This window comes from Ahaetulla prasina, chromosome 4 (assembly GCF_028640845.1).
Source record: "Ahaetulla prasina isolate Xishuangbanna chromosome 4, ASM2864084v1, whole genome shotgun sequence".
NCBI classification, from domain to species: Eukaryota; Metazoa; Chordata; class Lepidosauria; order Squamata; family Colubridae; genus Ahaetulla; species Ahaetulla prasina.
This window is the reverse complement of record NC_080542.1, coordinates 107,290,478-107,318,116: the sequence shown is the minus strand read 5'-3', so window position 1 is coordinate 107,318,116 and position 27,639 is coordinate 107,290,478. Positions and strand designations below refer to the sequence as shown.

The window sequence follows — 27,639 nt, the reverse complement described above, 5'->3', positions numbered from 1 at the left end:
ATGGCCACTTGAGGGCTCAGAATAAACCAACCTTATTTTTGATCCAATGAGCTATGATTCAGAAAGTTTATGATCATTTATTTTTTATTTATTTATTTATTTTGTCACAACATCATACAAAAAGATTATATAGTATAAACATATATATGAGTAAATGTTAGGAGGTATAAACATATATATATATAGGAAGAAGAAAAGAAAAACAATAGGACAGGAACGGTAGGCACGTTTGTGCTCTTATGCACGCCCCTTATGGTCCTCTTAGGAATGAGGTGAGGTCAATAGTAGAAAGTTTTTGGTTAAAGCTTTTAGGGTTATGGGAAGAGACCACAGAGTCAGGTAAAGCATTCCAAGCACTGATGATTCTGTTACAGAAGTCATATTTTCTGCAATCTAGATTAAAGCAGTTGACATTAAGTTTAATGTTATCATGTTATCATGAGCTTTGACATCCTGGACTCAGTTAATTCAGCATCCTATATTCAAATAACCATAAATACACCTGGCCAACATCATTTCAAGAGTAGGATCGCACCCCTGAAAACAATAAATTCAAAAGAAGAAAAGAAATAAAAACTTCAGTCCCCGATCCTTCCTGCACACTGAAAAATCGAGTTTTGACTAGACTTTTGACTTCAGTGACTGAGAGGTGGTGGTGGAGGAGATTATTCCCAATATACCGGCCTCAAATTTAAAGTCAAGGGGTTGAAAAGGAAAAAAAAAAGGAAAAGAACTGGAAACCCAACGTAGGGCTACAAAATAAGCGCTGCACAAATAAGAACGACCATGAGATGGCAGCAACGAAATACAAAATATTTCAACTCTGTGCACCTCCTGATAGTTTCCAGATCTCGAGACCGAGTTCCTCTTGAAAGAGATCCACAAGGAGAGGGCAGTTAGTTCTGCTCTTTCTTAGCGAGCGTTGCCCCCACACGCCTGCGGTCGCCACGCTTATTCCTTGAAAAATTAGCCTATTAATAGTTTAGGCAACGCAGCGCTAATTTCTAAATACCCTGAAACTCGAAAATGGGATTAATGCTAGATAAAACCTGCTGTAAACGAACTAATCGAAAAAGCTACGAGGCGGGCGACTCCGAGTTGTACTCACTCTTTGTTTCCAACTCAGTGTGGTGGAAATTGAAGAGCGATTCAGCGGGAGACTAGGAAAAGTTGATAGAATTTAAGCAAAGGGTGCGATCAAGTAGGGATTGACAGAATCCAGTTTCTCTTGCGCTGCTTTGCGAAAGGGCAGGATAATCGCTCTTTTTACGCCCACCTCACTCATTTTGCCGGGTCTTTCAACATTATTCCCCTTGTGGATCACTCATAAAACATCCGTGTGCAGTTTTAGTAATCCTCGGGGTTGATCATACCGGGAATCGAGAAAAACAAAAATGGGACCTATTTGTACTGGAATGTCAGTGATCCAACAGCAATTATACAGTGCTAAGGACATCAGAAGGTCCCTGCACTGTATATACCACCTCCTTTTCTAACCCTGAACCAACAGGTTTTATTAGAACTTGGGAGCACATCGGACAGGAAAACCATCCTTCTCCTTTTTGGTTAATAGACAAAAAAACTTCTACCTCTTCCCAGAATAGAAAAGCTTGTCAGGTCCCCTCATAAAGCCAGAAGGCCGCATTTCTCTCAGGAGTAAGACTCGCTGGTTTTGAGGGAGTTAAACTTTGGGGAAAGCATTTTAAGGATTAGGGCTACTTTTAATTTCCTGATACGGTATCAATTATAATTTGTGTGTGAAAGTGCCTTTCTGTCAACCGCAGGAATTTATGAGAAGAGGGAGCAGAGGCGACGTCGTGGGGGAGGGGGTCGCTTAAGCCTCTAAATACTGGATGTCCCGACTTCTCTACTGGGAAGTATCCAGATAGTTGCCTCGGGTGGCGGGGCTGTTCCGAAAAGCCACCTCCCCCAAGGGTTTCAAGGCGTCTCTTAACTTCCTAAGAACCAGCAAAAAAACAGCCGAGTGAGTGTGTGGTTGCTTCCAGGCCCGCCCGTTGATTTCCCGGAGGGACTGAAGCGTGGACTTTCTATCGCCAAGGTCAACAATCTGGAACCCCTAGAATACAAGAAATCTATGGGGGGTCCACGCAAATCCCTGCTCCTTCCTTACTCATTCAAAAAGCTGCTGAACCTTAAAAGGGATTAAGGTGCTGATTGATTGATTAGGAGTTTTCAACTTCTAGCGACCACATGGATAGATTTTCTCCATGATGATCTATCCCTATCCTGTTTTTTCAGGTGCACTCATCACCACTGTAACTGAGTCCACCTTGCTGCTGGTCATTCTTTCTTTCCACCTTTCCCAACATTACAGCCTTTTCCAAAGTGTCTTTGCATAATGTGTTTGAAGCAGGATAATTTAAACCAGATTATTTACACCTCAAAAGGGAACTCTGGGTTGATTTGTTCTATATTCTTAAGACACACTGGGAGAAGTTGCTCCTATTTTATAAATGGAGAACTTAGAATGATGCTGATACCAAGGAAGAAGAAAGGGTTCAGCAAAGTCAAGGCTCTTTCTTATCATCATCCAGCAAAATGAAGCTTTGAAGAATAACACTGCAATGATCCATAGAATAAGTAATGTAACAAACATACTATAGGCATTTACTATACGATAATTATAAAATCAAAATATTTGATTGCTAACATTTTTTTTGCTAATTACAATAAAAATTGTAAATTTAAGACTTTAAACATAAAAGAAAATGTAGCAAAAATATACAGAATTTGCATGAAAGAGCCCGTCATCACTATCTTAAGGTTAAACCTCCATATTTAAACACCCTGTGAAGCGTAAGTTGTAATGCAGATAAAGCAGACTTCCTTAGCCTGTTCTCTGCTGACAATACTGGAGTTACATCCTTATTCTGCAATGTCTTGGAATTCCAGTAAACTAAACTATAACATAACTTGGTTCTGGCTTAGTGGATGCCTTGTAATTTGTTCATTACAGTGTGCTGGACTGATACCAGAAACCTAGCCATGTTAAAGTCTAACCTACCTTTCAAGTTATTGTGTGGAAAATGGGAAGAGGGATGCCACTGAAAAAAAGAAAGGGTCCCCATCCTATTCAGTCTCCAGTTAATGAGCTCCAAGAAATTTCAGTAATGCTCTCTTTGGCTATGAAATTTGGGGAAATTAGTTTAATTTAGCAGCTAAGACAGAGCAACATATGAAGGCAATCAGCTGCAACTCACAAGCTATAGTTAAATTATACTTCAGCAGCATGTGCAAATTCAATTTATCTTCACATAATTCATCCTAATTTAAATGTTCCTTGGTCCCATTGTTTTTATCAGGAAAATTAAGTGCCTGTGTAAGACTGCAAAATTGTGCTGAGAGCATTTGTATAAATACACTACTGAAATCAAGAGTAGTTAAAAATGCTTGACTTAAATATACATGTTCTTCATGTTCTATATTTTGACAACTTTGCTGAAATTATTGAGGCATGAATCCGGATGAGGTTCTCCAGAGGTGGATTGAAGGTTAATGTATGATTATTCAGAAGTTAAGTCCTCTTTTCTCTAGTGGGCTGCTTCTTGAGTGAATGTTTATAGAATGGTGCAGTGAAATATATTTCAAAAGTAACTTTTCAAAGAGACCCGAACTATACAAAAGCTGTGATCTTTATAAACTTGGGAAGAAGAGTTCTAATTTCTATTGCAATTTATTCCAAGTGAGTCTGTTGCAGATGATAGATTGACTCTGCAGTTTTAATACTTACTATATTGACAGGTCTTGTTTTCAAATGCAATGCAATATACTGTACTGAGATACTAGCAATAATTCAGTTTCCTTTAATTTCCAGTGGCAGAATAGTGAGACTGTCAATTTACAGGACATTTGTTAGTTTGGTAAAAAGACAGTATGGTATACTTTCCCCCAAATATATGAATCTTTAACCTTAATCTGTAGAATGGGCACAGTGGTTACCCTGAAATACAGGGTATATATGCTATAAACTATACAAACAGGGTAATGTGGTACGATTAAAGTTAACACAATTATTATGGTAACCAAAACCAATCACATAGTCCATTTGTATGAGACTTTAGATGCCGTAACATTTTTTTTGCTTCGTGGTTTTTACAGCAGTCACAGCAACAGTACACAGATTAAATTGGAAATTAAAACACTAAGCAAAGACATTGCTTTAAATCTATTTATTTGAATTCCTGGTCTCATTTATTCATTGACTTTTCTTCAAGAATCAATTCACTTGATTCTTTCATAGCCATTTCATACATATACATAACATACATACATAACATCAGAGTTGGAAGGGACCTTGGAGGCCTTCTAGTCCAACCCCCTGCCCAGGCAGGAAACCCTACACCATCTCAGTCAGATGGTTATCCAACATTTTCTTAAAAATTTCCAGTGTTGGAGCATTCACAACTTCTGAAGGCAAGTTGTTCCACTTATTAATTGTTCTAACTGTCAGGAAATTTCTCCTTAGTTCTAAGTTGCTTCTTTCCTTGATCAGTTTCCACCCATTGCTTCTTGTTCTACCCTCAGGTGCTCTGGAGAACAGCCCGACTCCCACTTCTCTGTGGCAGCCCCTGAGATATTGGAACACTGCTATCATGTCTCCCCTGGTCCTTCTTTTTGTTAAACTAGACATACCCAGTTCCTGCAACCGTTCTTCATATGTTTTATCCTCCAGTCCCCTAATCATCTTTGTTGCTCTTCTCTGCACTCTTTCTAGAGTCTCAACATCTTTTTTACATCGTGGCGACCAAAACTGGATGCAATATTCCAAGTGTGGCCTTACCAAGGCATTATAAAGTGGTACTAGCACTTCACGTGATCTTGATTCTATCCTCTGTTTATGCAGCCCAGAACTGTGTTGGCTTTTTAACAGCTGCTGCACACTGCTGGCTCATATCTAGATGGTTATCCACTAGGACTCCAAGATCCCTCTCACAGGTACTACTATTGAGCAAGGTACCACATATACGGTACTGGTGCATTTTGTTTTTGGCCTAAATGTAGAACCTTACTTTTTCACTGTTGAATTTCATTTTGTTAGATAGCGCCCAATGTTCAAGTCTGTCAAGATCTTTCTGTAACTTGAGCCTATCTTCTGGAGTGTTGGCTATTCCTGCCAGCTTGGTGTCATCTGCAAATTTGATGAGTTCCCCATCTATCCCTCGTCCAAGTCATTGATGAAGATGTTGAAGAGTACTGGGCCTAAAACAGAGCCTTGGGGTACTCCACTGCATACTTCCCTCCATGTGGATGTAGTTCCGTTGAGGACTACACGTTGAGTGCGGTTGGTCAGCCAGTTACGAATCCATCTGGTGGTGGTGCTGTCTAACCCACATTTTTCTACTTTATCTAGTAGTAGGTTATGGTCTACTTTATCAAATGCTTTACTGAAGTCCAAGTAAATTATATCAACAGCATTCCTCTGGTCTACTAATTTTGTCATTTTGTCAAAGAATGCGATAAGATTAGTCTGGCATGATCTGTTTTTGACAAACCCATGTTGGCTTTTGGTTATTACTTTGTTTGCTTCTAGGTGTTCGGTGATTCGTTGCTTGATTATCTTTTCCAGAATCTTCCCCGGTTTCACCTCTCATTTTATTCCTACCACAATAATCCTATTGGATGGAGATTAGAACAATTGACCCCAAATCAGTTAGTTTTCATAGTTCTTGATAGATTTACACTTTATGTTTCCATAGTGCTCGACATATAGATTACCCTAGCTCTCATAGATAGTTGATTGATTGATTAGTCTTATGACTGTATCAAAATATAAAACAGAAATAAAATGCAGAATACAAATCTAGGATAAAATAGATTAAAGGAAAATACAATAATAAAACACATATGCATTTAATACAAAGAATTAGCATTCAGGTAAATACATCACCTTTATGGATGCTCCAATCTGTTCAATATAATGGTTCCTTTGGTCAATTGCCTTAGTTTATAAACTTAGTAGTTGTATTCATGATGTATAGATTAGAAGAGGACATACAATAATCAGTGATTCACAACCTAGTTGGCTGCTCTTTCAATTTGGAATGGTAAGTATCTAAGCCTAAGAAGGTATATAGTTGACAGTCAAACAAATCATGAACAATATCTTCCGATGACTGGGACAGACTGCATATATTCATTCTGTCATACCCATATTTGGCCATGGAGTCCAACAACACAAATCTGGCCCTAGTATAGGTCCTTCTTGAGAATTGGATTAAACGCAATGTAAGTATTTTTCAAATGGGAAAATAGTTTTGTTCTTAGCCAACCAACTTAAGGATTTATTTGTCACCAATAACTCCATGCCAATTTGAGTGTTGAAGTTAGGACTCTCTGTTTAAAAATTCCCCTTGCCGTGGAGGCAGTTGAAAATAAAAAACAACAACCTGTGAAATAATTTTGGTAAGTCAACTTACCCAGGAATTGGGGTGAGCCATACTTACCTGTATTTTAAAGTTATTTTGGGCAGCCTCTCAGGGTCCATTGAATAGATCCTCTGCTAGTATGTGAATATTTTAACTGTTAATTGGCTATATACAAAGTGGGTACCTGTTTCTGCTCTGACCCAAGGGGCTGACATATTTTTATCATCTCAGTGTGCTTCTTGAAAAATAGGTCTAGATTTACTCAAGTGAGCTGATTTTTGCAAGACCCAATAATTCTGCACCAGAAGTCAGGATTGGAACTATTTTTACCCTGAATACTTCCAGTATAGGAGTCAGGGTACTGGGCTAATTAGAATTGGATAATTTATATAATATTTTAATACTTGCTTCAACCTTGGTGAGCTTCTTTTATGATTTACCTATAGCCCTGTGTTGGTAAAAAAAAATACTCTTTAATAAATTTTTAAATATCACTTGATCAATAGACTCCCATTTGTCTGCCAATTATATATATATATATATATTTGCTAAATACATGATTTGATTTTACTGATGTTTAGAAAATTAATATCATAGTAGCTATTTAGTTTTTGCAACAATCTTCTCAGGCGTATTTGAAAGTGCACCATTAGCACCATATCATCAGTATATAAAAGGATATTAATGAAGTTATCATAGACCTTTGGTATATGAGTGTCTGAAGCATAAAGGGATCCTGTCTAAAATCATTGTGGATAGGTACTTTATATTCTTGTTAAAGAACCATTTACACCTGGATGGATTTTCAAATGAGTTTTTGGCTATAGGGCCTTAACCAAAATAGCAATCTGGGTTTCATATTTAAGTTGACAAATTTCTTCACAAAATGTTTCTGTTTATAGAGTCAAAAACCACCCTTTCTATAAATGTATTAAATAGTTTTCTCCTATTAGTTAGTTGTTTTGTTATGACATGGTGTAAAATAAAATAATTGCCTATTGTGGAATGCACCAGTCTTAATTCTGTTTGTTCCTTCCATAAGAGATTTCTTTCTATTACCCAATCTTCTATTTTGTTCAAAAGATATTTTGAATACATTTTAGTCACAATTCCAATAAGTCCTATTGGTCTATAATTTTGGATCACCTTTGCTTCTCTTTAAATATATATACAAATGGTATAAGAGAAACACTGGCCAAGCCAGGGAAAGAAGTCAGAGAATTAGGATCTAGAGATCTTAAATGTGCACAAGAGGGCAAAGTCCAATCCTTCTTGAATGGCTTTGAACCTTATCTAGTTTCATTCAGGTGCAAACCATCATACTGAAGAGATTCCTGTATATAGGCTTGAACAGTAAAAAAATTAATTGAACTCTTCCCATGTGTATCTAGTTGTTTTTGCCTGGCAAATGGCATGACAGTCCCATCTGACTGGGATTCAACTTGTATTATTAATATGAGAAAATAGCCCGGCTAACAATGTGGCCCATCAATCAATATGTATCTTGAAGAGTTCTAGGAGATCTTTTCCATGTAACTTTACTGGGTTTCAGAGATTGGATAATAAATTTGATTTCTGATATTGACATTGGACACCAGGGCAGAAGGCTTTCAATGGCTAGAAAATCAATAATTTGTTAAGTAGGAGATATTGGTTAGGATTAATAAATTTGATAAAAATCCTCCCAAACTGAAGCTGGAATAAGAATGTTAAATTCATATTTACATTCCTTCAACAAAATACAATATTCCAGTAAAAAAAATTAATGGAACATTTTGCTGAAAATTCTGTTTGTTGTTCAATCACTGAGTGGTCCCCAACCCTCCATGGATCATAATATGCCAGACCTTCCTATCCTCCACTATCTCTAAGTCTGCCCAAACCCATACCCACTGCACGAATGACACTATCTAACCATCTCATCCACTTCTGTTCCGGTCTCCCTTTGCCTTCAATCTTTCCCATCAGGGTCTTCTCATTTGGTAAACAAAGTGTTTGAGCTTCAGCTTCAGTATCTGTCCATATTTTAGCCTTACAGGAACAGTTTTAGAAATTACCATTTCTTGTAATCATATTTTAATTTTAATATTTTAGAATGGTTTTCTTTCTTAGTATGTCCCTGGACCACTGCTGTCCTGAGTAACTTTCTAGAATGTAAACAGTCTGAATCAACCCACTCTGAACCTATTTGGTCTTGATTTCTGGTATGACACATATCAGTTAAAATGTTCTCAATGAAAAACACAGATCAGTGGGTCAAGACTTTATCTGGGCCTTGGATAGAGAAAGAAAATGAATTATTCCAAGTCTCTTATGCAATCTAAAAAACTATTAGAATTTCTTGAATGATGTAAAACATATATAAAACCAGGTTATTTTCTTCCTGAAACATGGAGGTTACATTTATAAGTCAGAGACATTAGTTATGAGTCAGTAGTATTTCATTTGGCTCTCAGGAGAGCCAGGGTGGAACATTTACAAAATAATCCCAAGGATAACATTTATTAATGAGGATTCTTCTCTGGCATTAAAGTGTCCTGCTGACACTACAGTAGCTTTAGGGCAGTGGTTCTCAACCTTTATCGTGCTGCGACCCCTTTAATACAATTCCCCATGATGTGGCGACCCCAACCATAGAATTATTTTCGTTTTGAATTTATCGCGCCTGAAGCCGTATTGGCTAGCAATCTGAACTGCTTGCAATTGCCTTGAGGACGGAGGCATTAAAGCAGAGACTCCTCCCCTATTAAGTTTATCGCACCTGAAGCCAGATTAGGCTAGTGATTGGGAGTGATTGCAGCTGGCTTGAGAGGGAGACATCAGAGCAAAGATTTCTCTCTTTTTTAATTCATCGCGCCTGAAGCCAAATTCAGCTAGCGATTTGAAGAGCCTGCAGCTGGCTTATGAAGTCAACCATTGGAGCGCGATTCTTCGACTCGCAAGTATACTTCCCATATTTCCGATGGTATTAGACGATCCCTGGCAAATTGTCATTTGACCCCCACAGGTTGAGAACCGCTGCTTTAGGGTAATTTTAGTTTATCTTTAGCACTGTCTTTTCTAGAGCAGGGGTCTCCAACCTTGGCAACTTGGGGCTTTCTGGGAGTTGAAGTCCGCCAGGCTTAAAGTTGCCAAGGTTGGGGACCCCTGTTCTAGAGTCACCCAATATAAGGAGAAAATTGATAAGATGTGTGTGGTAATAAATATAAATTCAATAGAACTATTTCAGAAAATTTATTTGAACATGTTATGGCTAAATAATGGGGAGTGTCAACTCCAAGGACCAATTCATGTTCTTGCCACCCCAGCTCTACCTTGGCAATGATAGTCAGTCCTCCTGATGCCCACCTTTTAGTTTTATATTTCCTTGTAGTCCAGGATCTAAAGCCTGCTAAACAAATCTTTTCCTTGTCTGAAGTCTCTTGGAGTGCTGCCAGAGCAAATTTAGAGAGGAGTTGCATTATCCATTACTCTGTTCTTCTACCCAGCAATATTCCAAGTCACTGACTTAATAGAACCCTTAACATAGTTGGAATGATTGGAAAGTTATTGGAATTTTGGATTGAATCACATGGCTTTTCCAGTCACTCAGTGGGAATGATGTCCATAATTCCTTCAGTGTCAAAAAAAAACCAGTTTGGAGTTTACATCCTTTCATCACTCCTTTGCTGTTGTATAAGCTTGGGCAGGTTTTGAGGTGAGCAGAAATTTGGATGAGGTACTTTTGCAGGTTGACAACTCAGAATACTATAAAAGTCTAGGAGGGATAGCTTACTTCTAAGTGAGGATTATTTTCTTACCTCAGATTGTCTCCTTATCCCATTTTGAACTGCTTCATGAGATATAGCCTTACCTTGTGATTTGGGGCTGGTATTTATTTTTTGAAGCGTTGAGCTAAAGTGACCTCCTTATAACTCTGTTCTACTCTAAGATCAACCTTGGTTAGTAACTCACCAAGATTTGTGCTGCATCTTACTTCTTACATGTTGACCTCCATTTTTTCCCCCTGTTACTTACATTTTCTGCGTCTGATGATGTTTTATCAGGGAGTAGTGGGAGTAAAATAGAAATTTCTCCCAAGGACTCTGTTGTTCTCTTCCATATCCATATTTCATGTTGAAATAGAGGATCAACCAGCAGATGGTTTCTCAAAATGGATCTTATTTTCGTGGCAGTTGGGGTGAGCAGATTTACTAGAGGTTTAGCAGCTCTATGCATAATAGCTAATAATTCCCTCTGATCATCACACTTTTTATAATATTGATATGTTCAGCATTTAGCAGGATACTTAAAAAGTTTGTCTCTAAGAGTTCTTTGACTTGCTGTGGGAGGTACAGATTGTTTATTCAGTCAGTCTCTTCCCAAGGATAGTGGTGATACAGCATCCTTGGAGTTATCAACCTTTATGTTGCCACAATTAAACTTTAAAGTAGAAGCACTCTTATTGTCAACATGTGTTATTAATGAGCTAACTCCCTCTGTTTGAAACACATAATGGGAAGATCTCAAACATGCTATTTAAAAAAAGGCTTCATTTTGTTTTGAGTTTTTCCTGGGTGGGAAGCATTCAACCTTTTTCAAATCATCCAGCTGCCTTTCTTTTTATCTGTAGTCAGAAGCAAAATTGACAGTATTGTTTGATTCATCATTTTAGTTATGAAGTCAACAGCATGTTTTGGTTTTTAAGTCCTCATCCCCTTGTTGCATAAGCTTTGCAGCTGTGATCTGAGAAGGGGAAGCTGTAGAGGAAGATCTTAACAATAGATGCTACCTCTGCACCATCTTTCTGGCTTCCTCATACCTAATTCATTCGGGACCAATTTATTTGATGAGAATTTTGTACATAAAAATACAGGAAGCTGCCTTAACTCAAGATTGAATAATATATATCCATAATGAATAACAGCCATTTTTATAAAGATTACCATTCTATCTCCTGTTCTTAATGGGTAAGAATTTAAACTTTGAAAAGCATAAAACAATTTGCTGTTTTGTTTTAATGTGTTGCATTCATTCATGATCTCTAACCTCTTATGTGAATAGAGCAATAATGTGTTGTATTATGTTTGCACAATGTCATTAAAAGGTAAAGGTAAAGGTTCCCCTCCACATATGTGCTAGTCATTCCCAACTCTTGGGGGCGATGCTCATCTCCGTTTCAAAGCTGAAGAGTCAGCACTGTCTCAAGACGTCTCCAAGGTCATGTGGCTGGCATAACTCAACACCAAAGGCACACAGAACACTGTTACCTTTCCACCAAAGGTGGTCCCAATTTTTCTACTTGCATTGCTTTCAAACTGCTAGGTTGGCAGAAGCTGGGATAAGTCACAGGAGCTCAGCTCACCCCAGTACACAGCACTAGGGATTCAAACTGCCAAACTGCAGACCTTTCAATCAACAAGCTTAGCACCTTAACCACTGAGCCACTGCGTCCCTTTACATAACTATAAATATCCAAGAGAAGTCATAACTTTATATGTATCATAACATTACACATACAGGTGAATAAATACACTTCCAGGATTCATTTGTTACAATCCTACACAGCTGTTAAATTTGGAGGCTCTGGTGTGTGAGTAGACACAACTAAGTTTTCAGTTAACAGTGAAGTGGTATTACATACTATGGCAGTCCCAACTTGGAATATTGCATAATCCTACCTTAATAACACTACTCTTCCCATTTATTTGCCATAGGAACCTATGTATGACTAAAATATGTGCAAAGTATTGCAACAAGTGTGAAAAAGCCTCAACATAGTATCAACATAGTATCAAGGTGCGTTAGATTTGATATCTTCATCTTGATGAAGTCAGCTGAGCCATTTAGGGTATAATCAAAGATACATTTGGGAGGCACAAGCACAGTGTCCCTCTGGTCAATAGCCAGATTTATTTCTAAGATTTCGCTCCCTTTAGTTATACAAATCCCCCTCTTAAAGCATCTGACAAAATAGAGGAGAAGGCAACTTTAGTTAGAGAAGAGGACAGCATATTTATGCTGTTGTGTTTTAAGCGTAGGCTGTCTCTTTATCTTCATCTCAGCATTCTGATAATGTTAGAAGTGCCTATATTTCTCTGCCTATTTTAATCACCAATAAATTAAGATACAGTATTACCCAATAGCTAGTCAGTTTTACTTCTGCTACCAAGGACTCAGCCGAGGGAGGGAGGGAGGGAGGCTTCCCTCCCTTCTCTGGGGGGCTATTTTCACCTAAGTATTCCTATATGTTTTGATTTCACCTAGGTTTGCCCTAAGAACTCTCTTGATACTTCAGCCATATATCCATCTTCTTGCCATCTTCACTTTAGTTTTTCTGTTACAAATCCCTGATGCTAGTTTCTTAAAGTAAATGGTCCATATACAGTACTCAAACTTTTGAAAACCAATTAAAAACTCTCTGCCCTGAATGCTTCCTATGACTAATGCCAAATTAAAGTGAGCAGAGGCATTTATTCATGTGATTATAAAGCAGTTTGTACTTGGTGAGAAATAATCCAGGCGCCAAGATTTAGGTGCAGCATTCACAGGTCTATCTTCAGGCCTAAGACCTACAAAGCTAAGGCAACATTGATAGAAGAGAAAGAAGTGGAGGTTTTTCAACCTTCTCCCACTAAGATTTTTATTCATTTTTTTAGTATTATGGAATTCTTAAAAAGAGAACGAGAGAAAGAGTATTTTATTTGCCTGTTCACCGCCCTGAGTCCTTCGGGAGAAGGGCAGTATACAAATTAAAACATCATCATCATCATCATCATCATCATTATTATTATTATTATTATTAGAACAAATTAATCACAAAGGATGTTAGTAACTATGGATCTATCTGTGTTTATATGGCACACTTATTCATACTTAATCCAAGCATGGTTTATTCAATTTATCTAATTTTATGAGTTAGCAAAACATGCCAAGCTAAAGTGGATGGGTAGCTCAGCATGTAACATGAATCATCAACCCATCCTAATATATAGGTTAATTTTCTTGAAAGATGCCCTGTTTTGCTGGCAATGATTGGAGAAGTGGGGTGGAGGGTCAGCTGGCAGTGGCCACATCTTCTAGCTGTGCCAGTCAGTTCCAACATACTATATGCTTAAAAACTGGGTTCTCTTATAGTTCCAACTCTTTTCCATAGCAAAGCTCCCCTCCTTCACTTACTTAGATACATAAAATATATCCTGAACAAATTAGGGAGGCTTATAGACAAAACATTGGATATCTATTTACTGCCATTAAATCTCATGGATTACAACAAACAACACACTCCACATCTTCTAAGGAATAACTCACATTGAGATAAATGGGTTGGACTTTATTTGCAACAGATGGCAGCAGCTAGCCAGCTTTTTCCAAGCCAACCTGGAAGCTATGTAGGATAAGGTTGGGTTGTACAGGGATGTGAGATAGTGAGGAAATCCCAGGAATATAAGCTACACTGGAACAGGAAGAAACATTCTGGAATGAAGGTGATGGTAAGGTTCCATCCAACAGAAATCAAGTTGAGCAAGTTTGAGGTGTGCAACCATAATTTCAGGATTAAAAAAAAAAAGCAGAACCAACATTTACTCAGCCCAATTTTAAACTCAATATGTTTAAAAGGAAAATCCACCACGAAGTAAAAAGCAAGACCATATCTGGAAAATCTTTTAACTTTTGGACCTTTTTGTATTCCGACCTTCCTTCTCCACCACTATATTGTTATTTCTCAGCAGTGCTAAAGACTTATCAGATTTATTGTGACATCATAAATATTTTTTAATGAAATTTCAGCTGAGTTTAGGACAAGCTTCTTTGTGAATAAGCCATAGTACTTTTTGAAACCTTAAGAGAAGGTTCACTCTACATCTGCCAGATTTTAAGAAATCATACCTTCGTTTGCTGACCTGGTAGATACTTTTGAAACTGTATTGTAAAAACAAAACAGTTGAACTTGACTATATTTTTGTGGCATCATTAAACCATGGTTTCCTTATTCAATAAACCACAGTAACTAAGTCTTGATAATTCCTGGTTTATACAATGGTTGGAGTCACACAACATAACTCAATAAAAATTTCTTTGGGTTGGGTAATGTGAAAACTCTTCAAGAAGATTTTTGACACAACTGTGGTAAATTCATCTGAAAAAGGGTACAATTCAAAGTCCGTGAAAGATTTCTTTCTAGGATTGCTGCAGATTACTGATTCTTCAAGTTGAATGCTGAAAAAAAATAATTAAGGCACTTCTCTTTCTCTGCTTTCTTTAAATCAATGAATCAAAGAAACACCTCTTTCTTTGCTTTTTTAAAATTATTGAGGAAGAAATTTGAATATTACAGAATTTGTAGGAATTTAGACTAGTCCCAGTAAGAAGCTGCACTCCTTGAACTGAGTTGTCTGTCCATCCATGAAATGCTATTCACTCCATTAGAGTGTAATCTTTAAGATATCATTTTGATTGTTACAGAAAAATAACTTGCTTCTAGTAAATAAATACAACATTGTGTTATTTGTGCAACTGCAATAATTTCCTTCAGTTTTTGAAACTCAGTATTAGGTGAGTGCTGATGAAAAACATGATTAACTAATTAGTAGAGAATGCTTTTGCAGTACCATAGCAAATTTGTGCAGTATAAAACATTAAGAAAACATAAGACATACATTTTCATGTGAAGAAGACCAATTTACAAAGTTTATATCAAACTACATGGCTTAGACTGATCAGGACTGGTCTCCACTTAGATGAACATGAATTCCATTGAAGTCAATGGTGCTTACTTCAGTGTAATAAGCATAGGATTGCCCTGAAAACAGCAACCACCTGAGTTAGTAAAGATTGACATTCTTTTCAATTAAATAATTTTTAAAAATCAGTAATATTAAGACATTAAGTGAGAAGCTAATCCTATTGAGTCTTGACCTCAAATAATTTATTTTCAATAAATACACTGGTTTCAAATGCCCCCTAGAAGTTTTTTCCTCAAAAGCATCTGTATTAAGCAGCATTTCCAAATTTGATTACAATTAAGTTCTTCTATTAATCCACAGATCCCAATAATTAATTGGAAACATTTTTGGAAGTGATGATTTTTACTTAAAACAATAGCCTTTTAGGCATCTTTTAAAACAAGTAATTGATTATTCCCTTTGGATAGTAGCCCTTTCCAGAATCTAACACAGTCTGATTTCCTAAAGTGGAAACAGGGCATTCTGTTGAGGCAGGGTTGCTTATGCTAGTGATTTTAACCTGCTCCACCCTGAAATGACCTGCCAAATGCACTCTCTTATTTTATAGACATCTGGGAATTCCATACATGCCTTAAACGCCAATTACACACCTTCTTCAAAGGACACGTGCTTTGATTTGCCAAGACCATTTAAGTCCACCAAAGAAAGTCCTAAGAGCAGAGAGTGTAAAAATTTTTTCTTAATTTGTCTTAAATAGCAGGTAAAGGATTCTGTGTAGAAATAATTAGTCCAGTTGTTGTTGAGTGATTGAATCTATTCAACCTGCATTGGCCTTAACTTCTGTACCCTTAAAGGGTACAGAAAATGGTCTAAGATGCAATCCTATACACCCTTGGGCAATTATGCATAGGATTGCATGAGTTACACCATCCTATACACACCATTGAATTTAACAATTGCATTTGCATAATGTACTAAAAATGGGCTAGGCAGCTTATTGTTCAGCAGATTATGGTAACCTTTGTTTCAGCATATAATTTGTTGCCTGGCTCTTCCAAGAGACACTACTTGGAAGGATTTGGTTGTACAGGATCAGAAATGTATCCACAATGAAATTAAAGGGTTAAAATGTAATCCCAGTGCATTTTCCCAGGATTTTAAATTCCTCTACTGAGACATGAAAATTAACAAGCACAGAATAGTAGATAAAGAACAACCCTGAGGTAGGGTGCAATCTTGATTAAAAAGACAAGGAAGGGATCAATAAAGTCTAAGCATTACATAGTTCCCTCCCTTCCAGCACACTCCCTTGATCTCCAAGGCCAAAGAAGAGTGTGGGGTCTGAGCAGGCTGATGAAACTGAAAAATTTTCCATGAAAGCACATCAAAATGAAGGGGTAATTTAAAAAGGTTCAAAAATAGTAGGCAGTAAATAGAATTCTAGCTGTTTTTCAACAGAGGCATAAGAAGTGAGGATTAGTACCTTGATGAACGTATCTTTTCTTTTATGTACACTGAGAACATATGCACCAAGACAAATTCCTTGTGTGTCCAATCACACTTGGCCAATAAAAAAAAAATCTATTCTATTCTATTCTATTCTATTCTATTCTATTCTATTCTATTCTATTCTATTCTATTCTATTCTATTCTATTCTATTCTATTCTATTCTGGGCTCCTCACTAGATTTTGTCTTGGGGATGCCTCTTAATAGATCAACTAGCATATTAGTAGCTTCCAAATAGAGTTGGCTGTGTGGGTTTTAATAACATTTAATAACAACAAATGTGAGCAAGGCTAGGAGGAGTCAGAAACCAAAAGCTCAATACTTGCTTGGCTTACAAACAAGAGATGTGATTGTCCAGATGTTAAGTTTCCTTTAGACCTGATGATCATTTAGAAGTTCTAAGCAGTTCCTGAAGAGGGAGGGCGGAGGGAAATGCTACTTCCAATGAAGCAGACAATAGTATTACAATGTACAACTTCAGACTGTTCAGACTGTAAATTAGACCCTAATTTAGATCTTAATTATCTCAAAATATAATTTTCTGTGGTTCATCTCAGAATAAGACAGCTTACTCCTGTATTCTTTTCCTAGACACCACCCTGAAATTAAACCTCACACTTTAATAGTATTTACTTGGAAAGGTGGTTCTTTTAAGTGATGGAGCTTTTCAGATTATACTCCCTCTTTAATAAGGTCTACATTGCTTTGAAAAGTATGCCCTCATTTCGCCCCGGTTTTCTTTGGTTTTGGTTTAAGTGGGTTTCCTGAAGAAAATGTTTCCTGCGATTCTGAAACCAATGGCTAAGAGGCAGGTGATTCGAAAGTAAGTCTCCTCGGAAACAAGTCCATTAAATTCAAATGAATTTACTGCTAATAACGGTATACCCTGTTAAGGAGGGATGTTTTCCTGGAAATAACTTCACAAATATACCGATCTGCACAAATTGCGGCATAATCAACTTCCAATCCTTAAATTTAGCAGTTTTATGATGACTATGCCTCCAATGAAGACGGTTCCGACCACGAGAAATTCCAGGCATAGCAGCCATTTTGATTTCGTGGATCCAGGAACCATCCTTTTGCTCAGAAGAGCATTTTAATTTCCTGCACGTGTTGCCGATCGGGGCTGGGGTCCAACCGCCTGAGATCCAGATAACTTCCCACGAAATGAAGGAAGCGGCTTTCGGGAGTTTTAAATTTGGAATTACAGCGTGTTTCGGGCTGCAGTTGGCAGAGCGCTTCCCTGGAAGGCCACTTCAAAAATCTCGGGGAAGTTACTCCGCAGTGAATATGCCGAGATCGCCCGGCAACTCTCTCTCGCTACGGTTCAAACCAAATGCCTGCATTACTCCATCCTTGAATGGTCCTTCCCTTTATCCGTTTCTCTCAAGGGCACCGAATCCTAGTTCGATTTCCCACACGCTTCAATTTGATCCCCCCCCCCCACTTTTTAAAGACATTAAAAAGTTTCATGGGGAAACCGCCTGACATCATTGGAGCAGAGACAAACGCTCACTTTGAAGGATGCCCGGGCAAGACTTCAAATGAAACTGTATGCCTGAGAAGAATTTGATACTGGACTCGGGAAAATAACTAGGTCGGCCTTTGCCAAACCATGGAATGTGCAAGAAAGCTCCGCAGACTTGCCAAGTTCCAACCCGGGTTTCTCCGGCGGCTGTTCACCCTCCACCTCCCGGGTTAGGCGAGGAACCCACCCACCCGAGCAGGGAGGGCTCGAGTCGCTTTGAAGTTGATTGACACAGAACCTTCCCAGGAGACCTTACAAGGTGAACAGAAGAATGTAACTTTCCAGAGTGACTTGGGTCTCTTTCAAGAGTTCTGGCGGGGCAGAGCTGCAGAGACCCTGCTTCTTGCTGCTCGTCCCAGCACTCGCTGCTGCTGAGACCCGGGTCCCGAAAGAGGGAAACCGAGAGCCAGCAATCCCGACTCTTTGGAAAGACGGCCGATGCCGTTGTCGGCCAGGTTTCCAAGCAAGACCCTAAGTCCGGGAATTTGGGAAGGCGACTTGATGCCTTCCCCGCCTTCAAAGAGGCACGAGAGCTGCTGCGCAGTTTCAGTGCTTGCGTGGCTGTTCTCTTCCACGTCGAGACTTTTCAGGCGTCTTGGACTACAACGGCCATCCCCGCCCGATACAACTGGGCCTCGGGTGAAGATGGAGTTGTAAGTCCATACATGTGGGAGCGCCAGATGGAGAAAAGTTGTCTCTCCTCCTGATCCGCCCGGCCACCTTCCTTTGATCTTTCCAAACGCCTGTATTTCTAAACGTTCTTGAGGGCAAGGGAGGAGGAGAGCCTGTGGCCTCAAAATCTTTGCCGCCGGTTATCTGGGCAGGCTTTAATTGCGGTTCCCAATGTCAGTTTGGAAAAAACAAGGGAGAAAGGTATCGATCCAGTTCCATGCAGGTTTCCTGAGTTCAGTAGTACAGGAAATCGGGCATAGATTCTGAGAACACTTCTGAGGGTTGTATTCACTGCCTTCAAAAGAACTGGGGCTGATGGTGGGCTAAACCCATCGCAAGCATCCAGTCCTGCTTAGAGGTAACTCCATCCTCAATATGAAGCCTAATGACCTCAGGCACGGACAAACTGTCTAGTCTTCTGCCAAGAATAGGAAGTGGTTTCCTTTTGCCTTTTTCTGGGATGTTTTTCCCCCCCACTGGAATTCCTTGGAAGTGTCCCCTTCAAATAGTAACCAAAGCCAACCCTGCTTCGTTTCCCAATTCAAACAAGCCCAGCCAGGTGCTGCTTGGATCTGAAACAAAACCTGCTACTGATTGCAGGCGCTTACCCTATCAGTTGTTTCACTTTCATTTCAGCTACAAATCAAAACAAGCTGCGTTGGAAATCAGCGGCTGTTTCTTCCAGTTAAGCCGCCGTTTGTTTAGCAGAGACTGCAGGGCAGGCATCCTATTTAGTATGCACATTACAGATGCATTGCGTATGCATATGTACATTAAAGTGCAATCTTAAGCATGTTTTTTTTATTCTCGAACTCAGCTCTGCGGTGTTCAGCGGGGCTTGTTCCATAATAGGCACGTTTAGTATGACAGTCCTAAATAGCAATTCTAAACTCATTTAGTTAGGTAGAAAACCTGCTGAAAAATCAAAGGGACACGCAATGGTAAATCAGGCTGTTTCTTTAGAAGTGCGCTGGCTGGTTCAACATAAATTGATTCTAAAAGGAGATGCACAAGGTCGATCAACTTTTTGCCTTCTTGACTTGTCTTGTCACTTTAGTTAAATAGGAATACTCTTTGCAAACTGTTAAAGTCTAATGAATTAGAGTAAAACTGATTTGTCTATATTTAAAATGCAATAAAAATAAGAGAATCGAGATGTATGAAGACAGTGATTTTTTACCCTAGAAATCAACCTTGATAGAAACTATTGTGGCATTTATCCCAACTCTACCCCAAATGTAATAAAAGCTGATAGCCACTATAACTTAGATTAACATTTTAATTATGGTCATTATAACAAGAGCAATCCAAGAAAGAGCAAAGAACATGCAGATGTCCTACCTTTCCACATTGCCCAGAAAAGGATCTTGTTTGGGTCTCTAGGTTCACATTTGAAGGTTTTCCTTAAATATCTCCATTCTTAAACCATTGGCCCTTAGGAAACCAAAGTACCATCTTCATTTTTTCTTGACGATGCCCTCTGCCCAAATATATTTCTTCTTTCTAAGCTAGCGAAAACTTTCCAAAGTCCTGGATAATCAGCTTTAATATACCTAGGTTCTGCCACTTCAAACGTGTGTTTTTGCATGCAGAACTATACACACATACACATATTGAAAGTGTAGAGAGTCAATATATCTTCTGTCGAGAGGTAGATAAGAAGCTTAAGCTCGCTCGGAGTTGTTAATAGGTAGATAAGGAAAGACAAACAAGCAAGACAAGAATGCCAGCACAATCTAGGCTAAGTAAACATCACTTGGTTTGGAGGAAACCCGCCACTTTAACATTTCTCTTAGACTTCTCTGGAAGTTAGAAAGGAGCAAATAACAGTTACAGGCTGGGGAGCCTCCAAAACCTGAAGCGACCTGAATAGAATTCCTTCATAAATCGGCATGGAAGGAAGACGTCAAAGTCTATTTTTGATGCTTTCCTCCTGTAGCTGCTAGTTCCGAAATCTGATATAGACCAACGCTGATGTTTCAGCTAGATCTCCAGCCCACGTGAGCAAAAAGGCAAGCTGATGGGCAGCAGCAGGGTCTTCTTATTCAAAGCAACCCCCACCTCAAGAAAGGACTAACTGCATAGAGTCTCAGGCTCAGGCTCTTGTTGCCATTGGCCCTTACTTGTATAAATGGTCCATTGGGATTCTTCCCTTGACTTCAGCCCAAAAAAGGGAACGTGCCTTTGGATCTTTAGGCTGTGGATTGAGGGGTTACGCAGAAATCTGCAAAGAGATATAAGGGAACCTAATCTGGCATTTGCTAGTGAAAGTGTTGCATGAACATGCATCCTTTTCCCAATGAACCGTCAGAAGACAGACCTTTCCTATATCAGGAAAGCAGCAACAGGGATATTTTTTCTTTTAAAAAGGAAGTGTTGCTTTGAAATCATAACTGGGAATATTCCTTGGCAATTTGGTGGAAATGAATGGGATTTGTTGCATGTTATTTTGAGCTTACCGGATCTATTTAGTCTGAACCAACCTCCCGCCTGACGTTTTCCAGATGTAATTGGACTCTGACTCCCATCACTTCTAAACCACGCTTACATTAGCTGGGCATGATGGGAACTATATGTAACACATTGAGAGTGCCAGTTTGAAGTTTGGGTGATATAAATATTCTAAAACTTATAACAAATCAATTATTTCCAAGTTACTCTATATCCTCATTTATTAGTTTCCCAGTTATTAAGTCTCTGTGTCTATGCTAATTAAATGTTAATATAAAATCAACGGAGCTCTTGAGTGTCCTTTAGAGTAAATCTAACCAATCCCTTGTCATTGTCTTCCCAAAAAAAAAAAAAAGTATGCACTTGAAGTGTAATTGTGGATGTTCTGTTTATTTAGCACTGCAACAAAACTTAACATAGATTTCCAAGATAGCAAAAGCCTCTACATTAATGAAGATACTAGATACAGAGTGGGCAATGGTGTTTCATTAATAGAATGGAGGGAAGAAGTCCTCCCCACCCGCACATTTCACTGCTTTTGAACCTGTCAAGTACTTGGTTGTTTTGACTGAAAGAGAGTTAATATCTGAAGCTCAATAAACCCACAAACAGAATCATAAAGCTGTCTCAATAATTAACACCCCTATGTCTGTCAGTAGCTGGTTTATTTGCGCTTTCCCCCCCATTTGTTTATATTTCCCCCCTCTCTATTACCCTCACCCACTATGTTTCTGGGTACTATCTGCGCCAGTATTATTTACCGTGAGTTTCAAGTCTATTTTTTTCAGTACAGATCAAACTGTTAACTTTCTTTAACAGTTCAATTTATTTATTGCAGAAAAATATACAATGATATTTACAAAACAATCATCAAAATAGGAATGCATTTAGACACCGGATCTATTTGCATTTTAACAAGGGTGATCAATAAATAAATAGAATGATTCATTTTTGTCCCCCGCACCTCCCCATTTTTTTATTTTTTCCAGGAACAATTCCAAAACAAAGCAAAACTAATAAGGAACCTGAAATATTTTGCTCATGAGAGTTTGAGCCAGTAAGGTTTTGCTGCTGAAATGGTTTTTGGGCGATGGGTGGGAGAATTTCCTTTTCTCACTCCTTAAAAAAGGGGGGCTCGTTGTCATTAAATCTGTTCAAAAAGAAGGGTGGGGGACTCCAGTAACATATTTCCTTTCATGAGTGGCTCATAAGCTCTCTAGGGAATGCATGCATGCAAAAAAGAGGGAAAGGAAGTAGGGGGAAAAAATTCCAACATTCTTCGTCAAAATGGTAAGGGGGGGGAGCTGGTTCAGATTTCGATCAGAATGCAGAGATGTTTGGTAGATCATCCAGCCTTCACTCTGGATCAGCCACCTCACCGTCTGAGGGGCTCTAGGTCTCTTGCCTCAATTGCTCTCCCCACGCCCTGCTCTTTGCAACCTGGACCAAGAACGGGTCTACATTTCCAAGAAAATCCTTGGCGTGCTATAGTCTGAGAAGGGGGAAAATAACCCCGGGAGGTGGAGTGAGGGCGAATCCAAGTGCAGAGTCTCTACTTTGTCCATTTTCTCTCCTTCCCTTTGAGAACAATGTTATCTGGGAGGAAAAAAGAGAGAGACAAGAAGGGAAGGGGAGAAGGGAGAAAACTGTTACTAGAAAAAAAGAAAAACATTAACCCTCTTAGAAAGAGAGGGCAAAGCGAGAAGAAAAAGCTTCTTTTCGCGACCCTCCTTAGAACTATGACTCTGCTCACTTCAAGCCGCGGTTTGCAAGGCTGTGTGAGGTTGTGAGTGCGCGCGTGTGTAGGGGGGAATTAAAGCACAAAGGAAGGCGGATTGGGGGGGGGGGACATTGGCAAGGCATGAAATCAGGAACGCGCCGAAGGAAGCGTCACGGAGATCTATCTCGGGCGAATCTAGTAAAGGGGGATACATTATCCCCCTGGAGCTTAACTAAATTCTCCTTTAAATAAATCCTCGCTCCTTTTTGGAGTAACTTGCTTCCAAGGAAGTCTGTTTCTGGAGCTGGAATTCCTGAGTTCTCCAGTCGCCCCGTGGGAAGCCAGCCACCTAGTGTATTGTGAGAACTGGATGGGGTTAGGAAGAATGAAAATAATCCGAGTTGATGTGTACTAGCCTGCTGGCATCCTGGATCAAGCATCGGGTCCAAGAAAACCGAAGGAGAACGCGCGTAGAATTGTACAGATATTGTACAAGTCTACACGTCCATCACATGTCTTTGGTCTTTCCAGCGGGCTAGACCTCAAGCTTTGGGTCCCGCTCTTTGAATAATTTGACAGAGAGACATTTGGCATTTAGCCAGCTTTTCCCATCGATGGAAGTTCTACAGAAATGGCCCCCTCCTATCGCCTTCCATCCCTTAACTAAGAAGTTTAGCCTCTTTGACTTTCGATCCCAGTTTAGTTCTCTCCAATCCCCCAGAACACCTCCAGTTCAGCCCTTCTAGGCTGCTGTTAGGGAAAGGAGGGGACTAAGAGGGGGATCAACTAGTGTCTTTTTCTCCCAATCTGGTATCTTTTGGGCACCTTGGACTTCAACACCCCCAATTCCAGCCAAATGGGAGACGGACTGATCTGGCAAAGGAAGCAACTGCGGAACGGCTGATCTAACCTGATAAGATTTACCCAGACATAAATCCAAATAGCTTCAGAGTTGAGTTTATAAAAGAAGGATTTCTGGATAATTATAAGGATTTTTGCAGTTGACCCTACCATCAACTCCAGTTGGTGAGATTTTCTCCAAAAGAATTCTAGTTAATGGATAGGAAGAGCTGATTTTTTTTCCCCCGTGGGCCTAAGGCTGCAGATAAAGCTACAATGCTATGTGTGAAGAATTGAACTCAGTAGGACTTCTGAGTAAACAGGCACAGGTTCAGGCTTGAAGCCCCTTTTCTTCTGTCTCTCCAATCCACCTTTTTAATTTTTGAGGTAGTGTTTCCATGTGCTCATATTTTTTTTACACCATAGCCTGATTTAACAAGTTGCCCCCTCCCCAGCTCCCCCAAGTTGGCAGTGCTAAACTGCAGTACAGGCACCAGCTTACCTGGGAGTAAGACATGTTGTGTTCAGTAGGATAAGGATCATATACTCTACTTACAATGGTACCTACAACTCAGTTCCAACAAAGTAGTGTGACTTGCCTCAGAACAAATGTACTGTTACCAAGTAATTCTAGATGCATTTACTCTGGAATATGTAATAGGACTTAATCTCCAGTTCTTCCTGAAGAAAAATAAAATGGCCAAAATAGAACAATTCATTTTTTTAAAAGAAGATTTGTAGCTTTATTCAGACATCCTGCTACTTTTATGCAAGTGAATAAAGCTCCCCATAGGTAAAAGAACTTGGCTCCAAAAATGAGGCTCCAGTTGCCATTATGAGTTTAAAAAATCCTTTGATTCTGAATTAGCAGATTTAACTATATGATCCCATGTACAGTTTATCCTGATGAATTTTCTAGCAGGAAAGTATGCAAAAAAAAAATTGTTAGAAGAGCTAAAGCTTAAAAAACACATTAGGCTTTAGGCTATAAATGCCATCAATACTACAAGTGGAGATAATCTAACCTATGACTATTTACATCATAGGTTGCATTTCTACCAAAAATTATGGGCCTTTATCAGCTATAATCTGGGGCAAACCAGGGACAGTAATTCTTGCATGTTTGCTTTTGTATTTATTTATTTATTTATTTATTTGGTAACATAAAATTAAATTTCTACTCAAGCACTCCTTATTGCCATTCTCAAAATAACTAGTAGACCTTTGGTAATATAACTGGCTTTAATTGAGATAGTTAGCCAAAGAAGTCTAAACAAGACTTTTAGCTTGGAATCTACAACCTTCACCCAATTTTTGGTAAGTTGAACCCATTCTGTGATTTTTCTGATTTTTCTCATGAAAGGGAAAGAGGAGGAGGAGGGAGGGAGGGGGAGGAAGAGGAGACATGCAATTAAGCACTCAGCTTCTTACAACCACCACCCCTTCCTGAATTTGGGAATGTGTGGAAAATCCAAGAGGTGCTAGCAGGACTATAAACATTCCCAATGTCACATAGCTCCCAGGAGAATTTTGGAAAGAGATTCTTCCATGCTGCTCATTTACAGGTATTGGTGGACTTCACTCTGCATAAAGCAAGAAGGTGCACAAGAAGATGAGTGTGGATATATTTAAATGTTCTGAAGAGGAAAAAAATGCAAGAAAAGCTTATTTTTCCTCAAGTATATGTTCCTTCCAAGGGGAAATCTTGAAATATAATAAGTGGAAATAAAATAGACAAAAATAAAAACACCTCTGAAGGCAAAAGATGCAGAACAGGGAGAAGTTGTGCTTAGGAAGTGTAGCCTAACAGCTGGATTTTAAAGAAAGCTTCCTTCCCTTGCCTAAATTTCTATAGGATTTTCTACTAAGGCGAAGGGATGAGCCGATGTCTCCTGTTAAAAATCAAGAACAATTTTGGAATATGGGTGGAAGATAATGAGGTGAGTAAGGCTGGGTCAGACACATGTGTGGAATGAGAGAAAGATGAGTGCTTGAGCTGGGAAAGTCCCTCTGAAAACACCTCTGGAATCAAGAGTAAAGGCTTGCTCAAGGATTAGCTACCCTGGTCCTTAATTTTCGTGCCAAAGGAAACAGGGCTGCTAAAGTGGGATGATAAGACGTTCAACTCCTTCTACTCCCCACTCAGCTACCCCCACCTTGTGGTGGCACAGCTCAAGAGGAGAGGAAGACTGTGTTGGCACCCAGAAGGGCTTCCAAAAGAGGATTAAGATAATGAACTCTCAACCCTCTCTGAAGTTGCAGAGAATTCCTCGCAACCCCTCTATCTTTCTGAAAAAGACACCACTACCCCATTTCTGCTGTTCTGCAAATCAAGGGACTCCAAGATCGAGAACCCTGCTGAGGGGAGAAAAGTCCTTGAAAGCTTGGCCTCGGAAGCCTGACTAAATTCCTTGTAGGAGTAGTCAATTGTTTTCCAAGGTCTTTGAATTTCGGAGATTTCCAGGCAGGATATCCACGGGAAGCGCTTTCTCGGCACTCCCCCGGGACAGCCAGTCCCTCGGAGGTCCGTAGGCGGTTTCCTCGCGAGGGTCCCTCACTTCCCCAGCCCAGCCCCCTTCACCGAATTCTGCGCTCTTACCTAAAGTCTCCGGGCACGCCAGGCTGCACAGGACGCTAGTGGGAGGCGGACATGGACCAGGCGCCTTCCATGCGCCAAACGGAGAAGGCGTAGCTGAGACGCTCATGGGCCACATAGCTGCAGCTGGCCATCTTGGAGTCGAGCTCGTCACTCTGCAGAACCTGGTAGAGGAAGTCGATGTAGCGGGCAGCCAGCTTGAGGGTCTGGATCTTGCTCAGCTTGTCCGACGGCAGCGTCGGGATGATCTTGCGCAGAGCCGCGAAGGCTTCGTTCAGCGACTGCGTGCGCTGGCGCTCGCGGACGTTGGCCATCACCCGCTGCGTTTGAAGCTCTTCGTACGACTGAGGGCTGCCCCCGCCGCTGCTGCTGCCCCCTCCGCCGCCGCCGCCGCCGCCGCCGCCCGACTTCTTGCCTCTTTTGCCTTGCGCTGGGCTACACGGCTCCTCTGCCGAGCCGAGTCCCCCGCCGGTCACTCCGCCGCCGCCTCCGGGGCCTCCGCCGCCGCCTCCTGCAGCTGCCCTACGGCTCGAGCGCCTCTTCCGTCCTCCTCGTTTGCCGGCGCCTTGAAGCTGCTGCTGTTGCTGCTGCTGCTGTTGCTGCTGCTGCTGCTGGCGATCGGGCTCCTCTTCGCTGTTGCTCAAGCTTTCGTCGGCGGGCGAGACTGGAGAATTGGACTCGTCCTGCTGCTGCTGCATCATCTCTAGGGCCAACCTGCGGCACACCGAGCAGCCCTTTAGAAGGGGCGAGGGGGGCGGGCGGGCGACCGATGCTTAGCCAGCCAGCTCCCCGCGGCTAGATCCTTGGCTTGCGAGAGTCCAGATGAAGTCGGCAGCAACGTTCAGTTGGATGGGACGGTGGAGGCCATTGAGATCCGAAAAGAAAGGCAACGGAGGAAGGAGAATCTCTGGCGCTGTCAGCTCCCCTCCCGAGGGCTCCTCGGAGCTGGCTGGGAGTTGGGCGAAAGTTGCAGCCTGGGACGCTCTTATAGCTCCTGCTGGCGGAAAGTTTGGGGGCAGCGGTGTCATTGGCTTGACGTGGAGAAGGAGGGACTTTGTAGAGGCCGAGGCGAAAGTTTCCGCTTCCCCCTCCCTCCTCTTCGCTGCCTTTCCCAGACTGTTAGCCAGAGAACTGAGGGAGCCCCTTCCCCAAGCCGCCGGCTGCTCTCAGAGCCTGTAACATTTCTGCCTCCCTTCCCCCTCCCAAGGACACCAGCCTTTGAAGGGCTTAGGAGAAACGGGCTGTAAGGACCCCGATTCCTCCGGTTATCCT

General features: G+C 40.4%; 1 protein-coding gene across 3 annotated transcripts in view; it reads right to left on the bottom strand.

The window, feature by feature from the left end:
* TWIST1 (twist family bHLH transcription factor 1) overlaps positions 1–27,346 on the bottom strand; it is a 121,156-nt gene extending 93,810 nt beyond the window's left edge. For 2 of the 3 annotated variants that reach the window (XR_009154901.1, XR_009154902.1), the window contains exon 1: positions 26,371–27,346. Coding sequence is in view for 1 of the 3 variants with exons in the window: in XM_058180937.1 (XP_058036920.1) it covers positions 26,406–27,068 (663 nt within the window). In the remaining 2 variants the exon portion in view is untranslated. Of the gene's footprint in view, positions 1–21,583; positions 22,808–26,370 lie in introns of those variants that run through there. The other variant, XM_058180937.1, reaches the window with a different exon arrangement.
* Between the last annotated feature and the right edge of the window lie 293 nt (positions 27,347–27,639).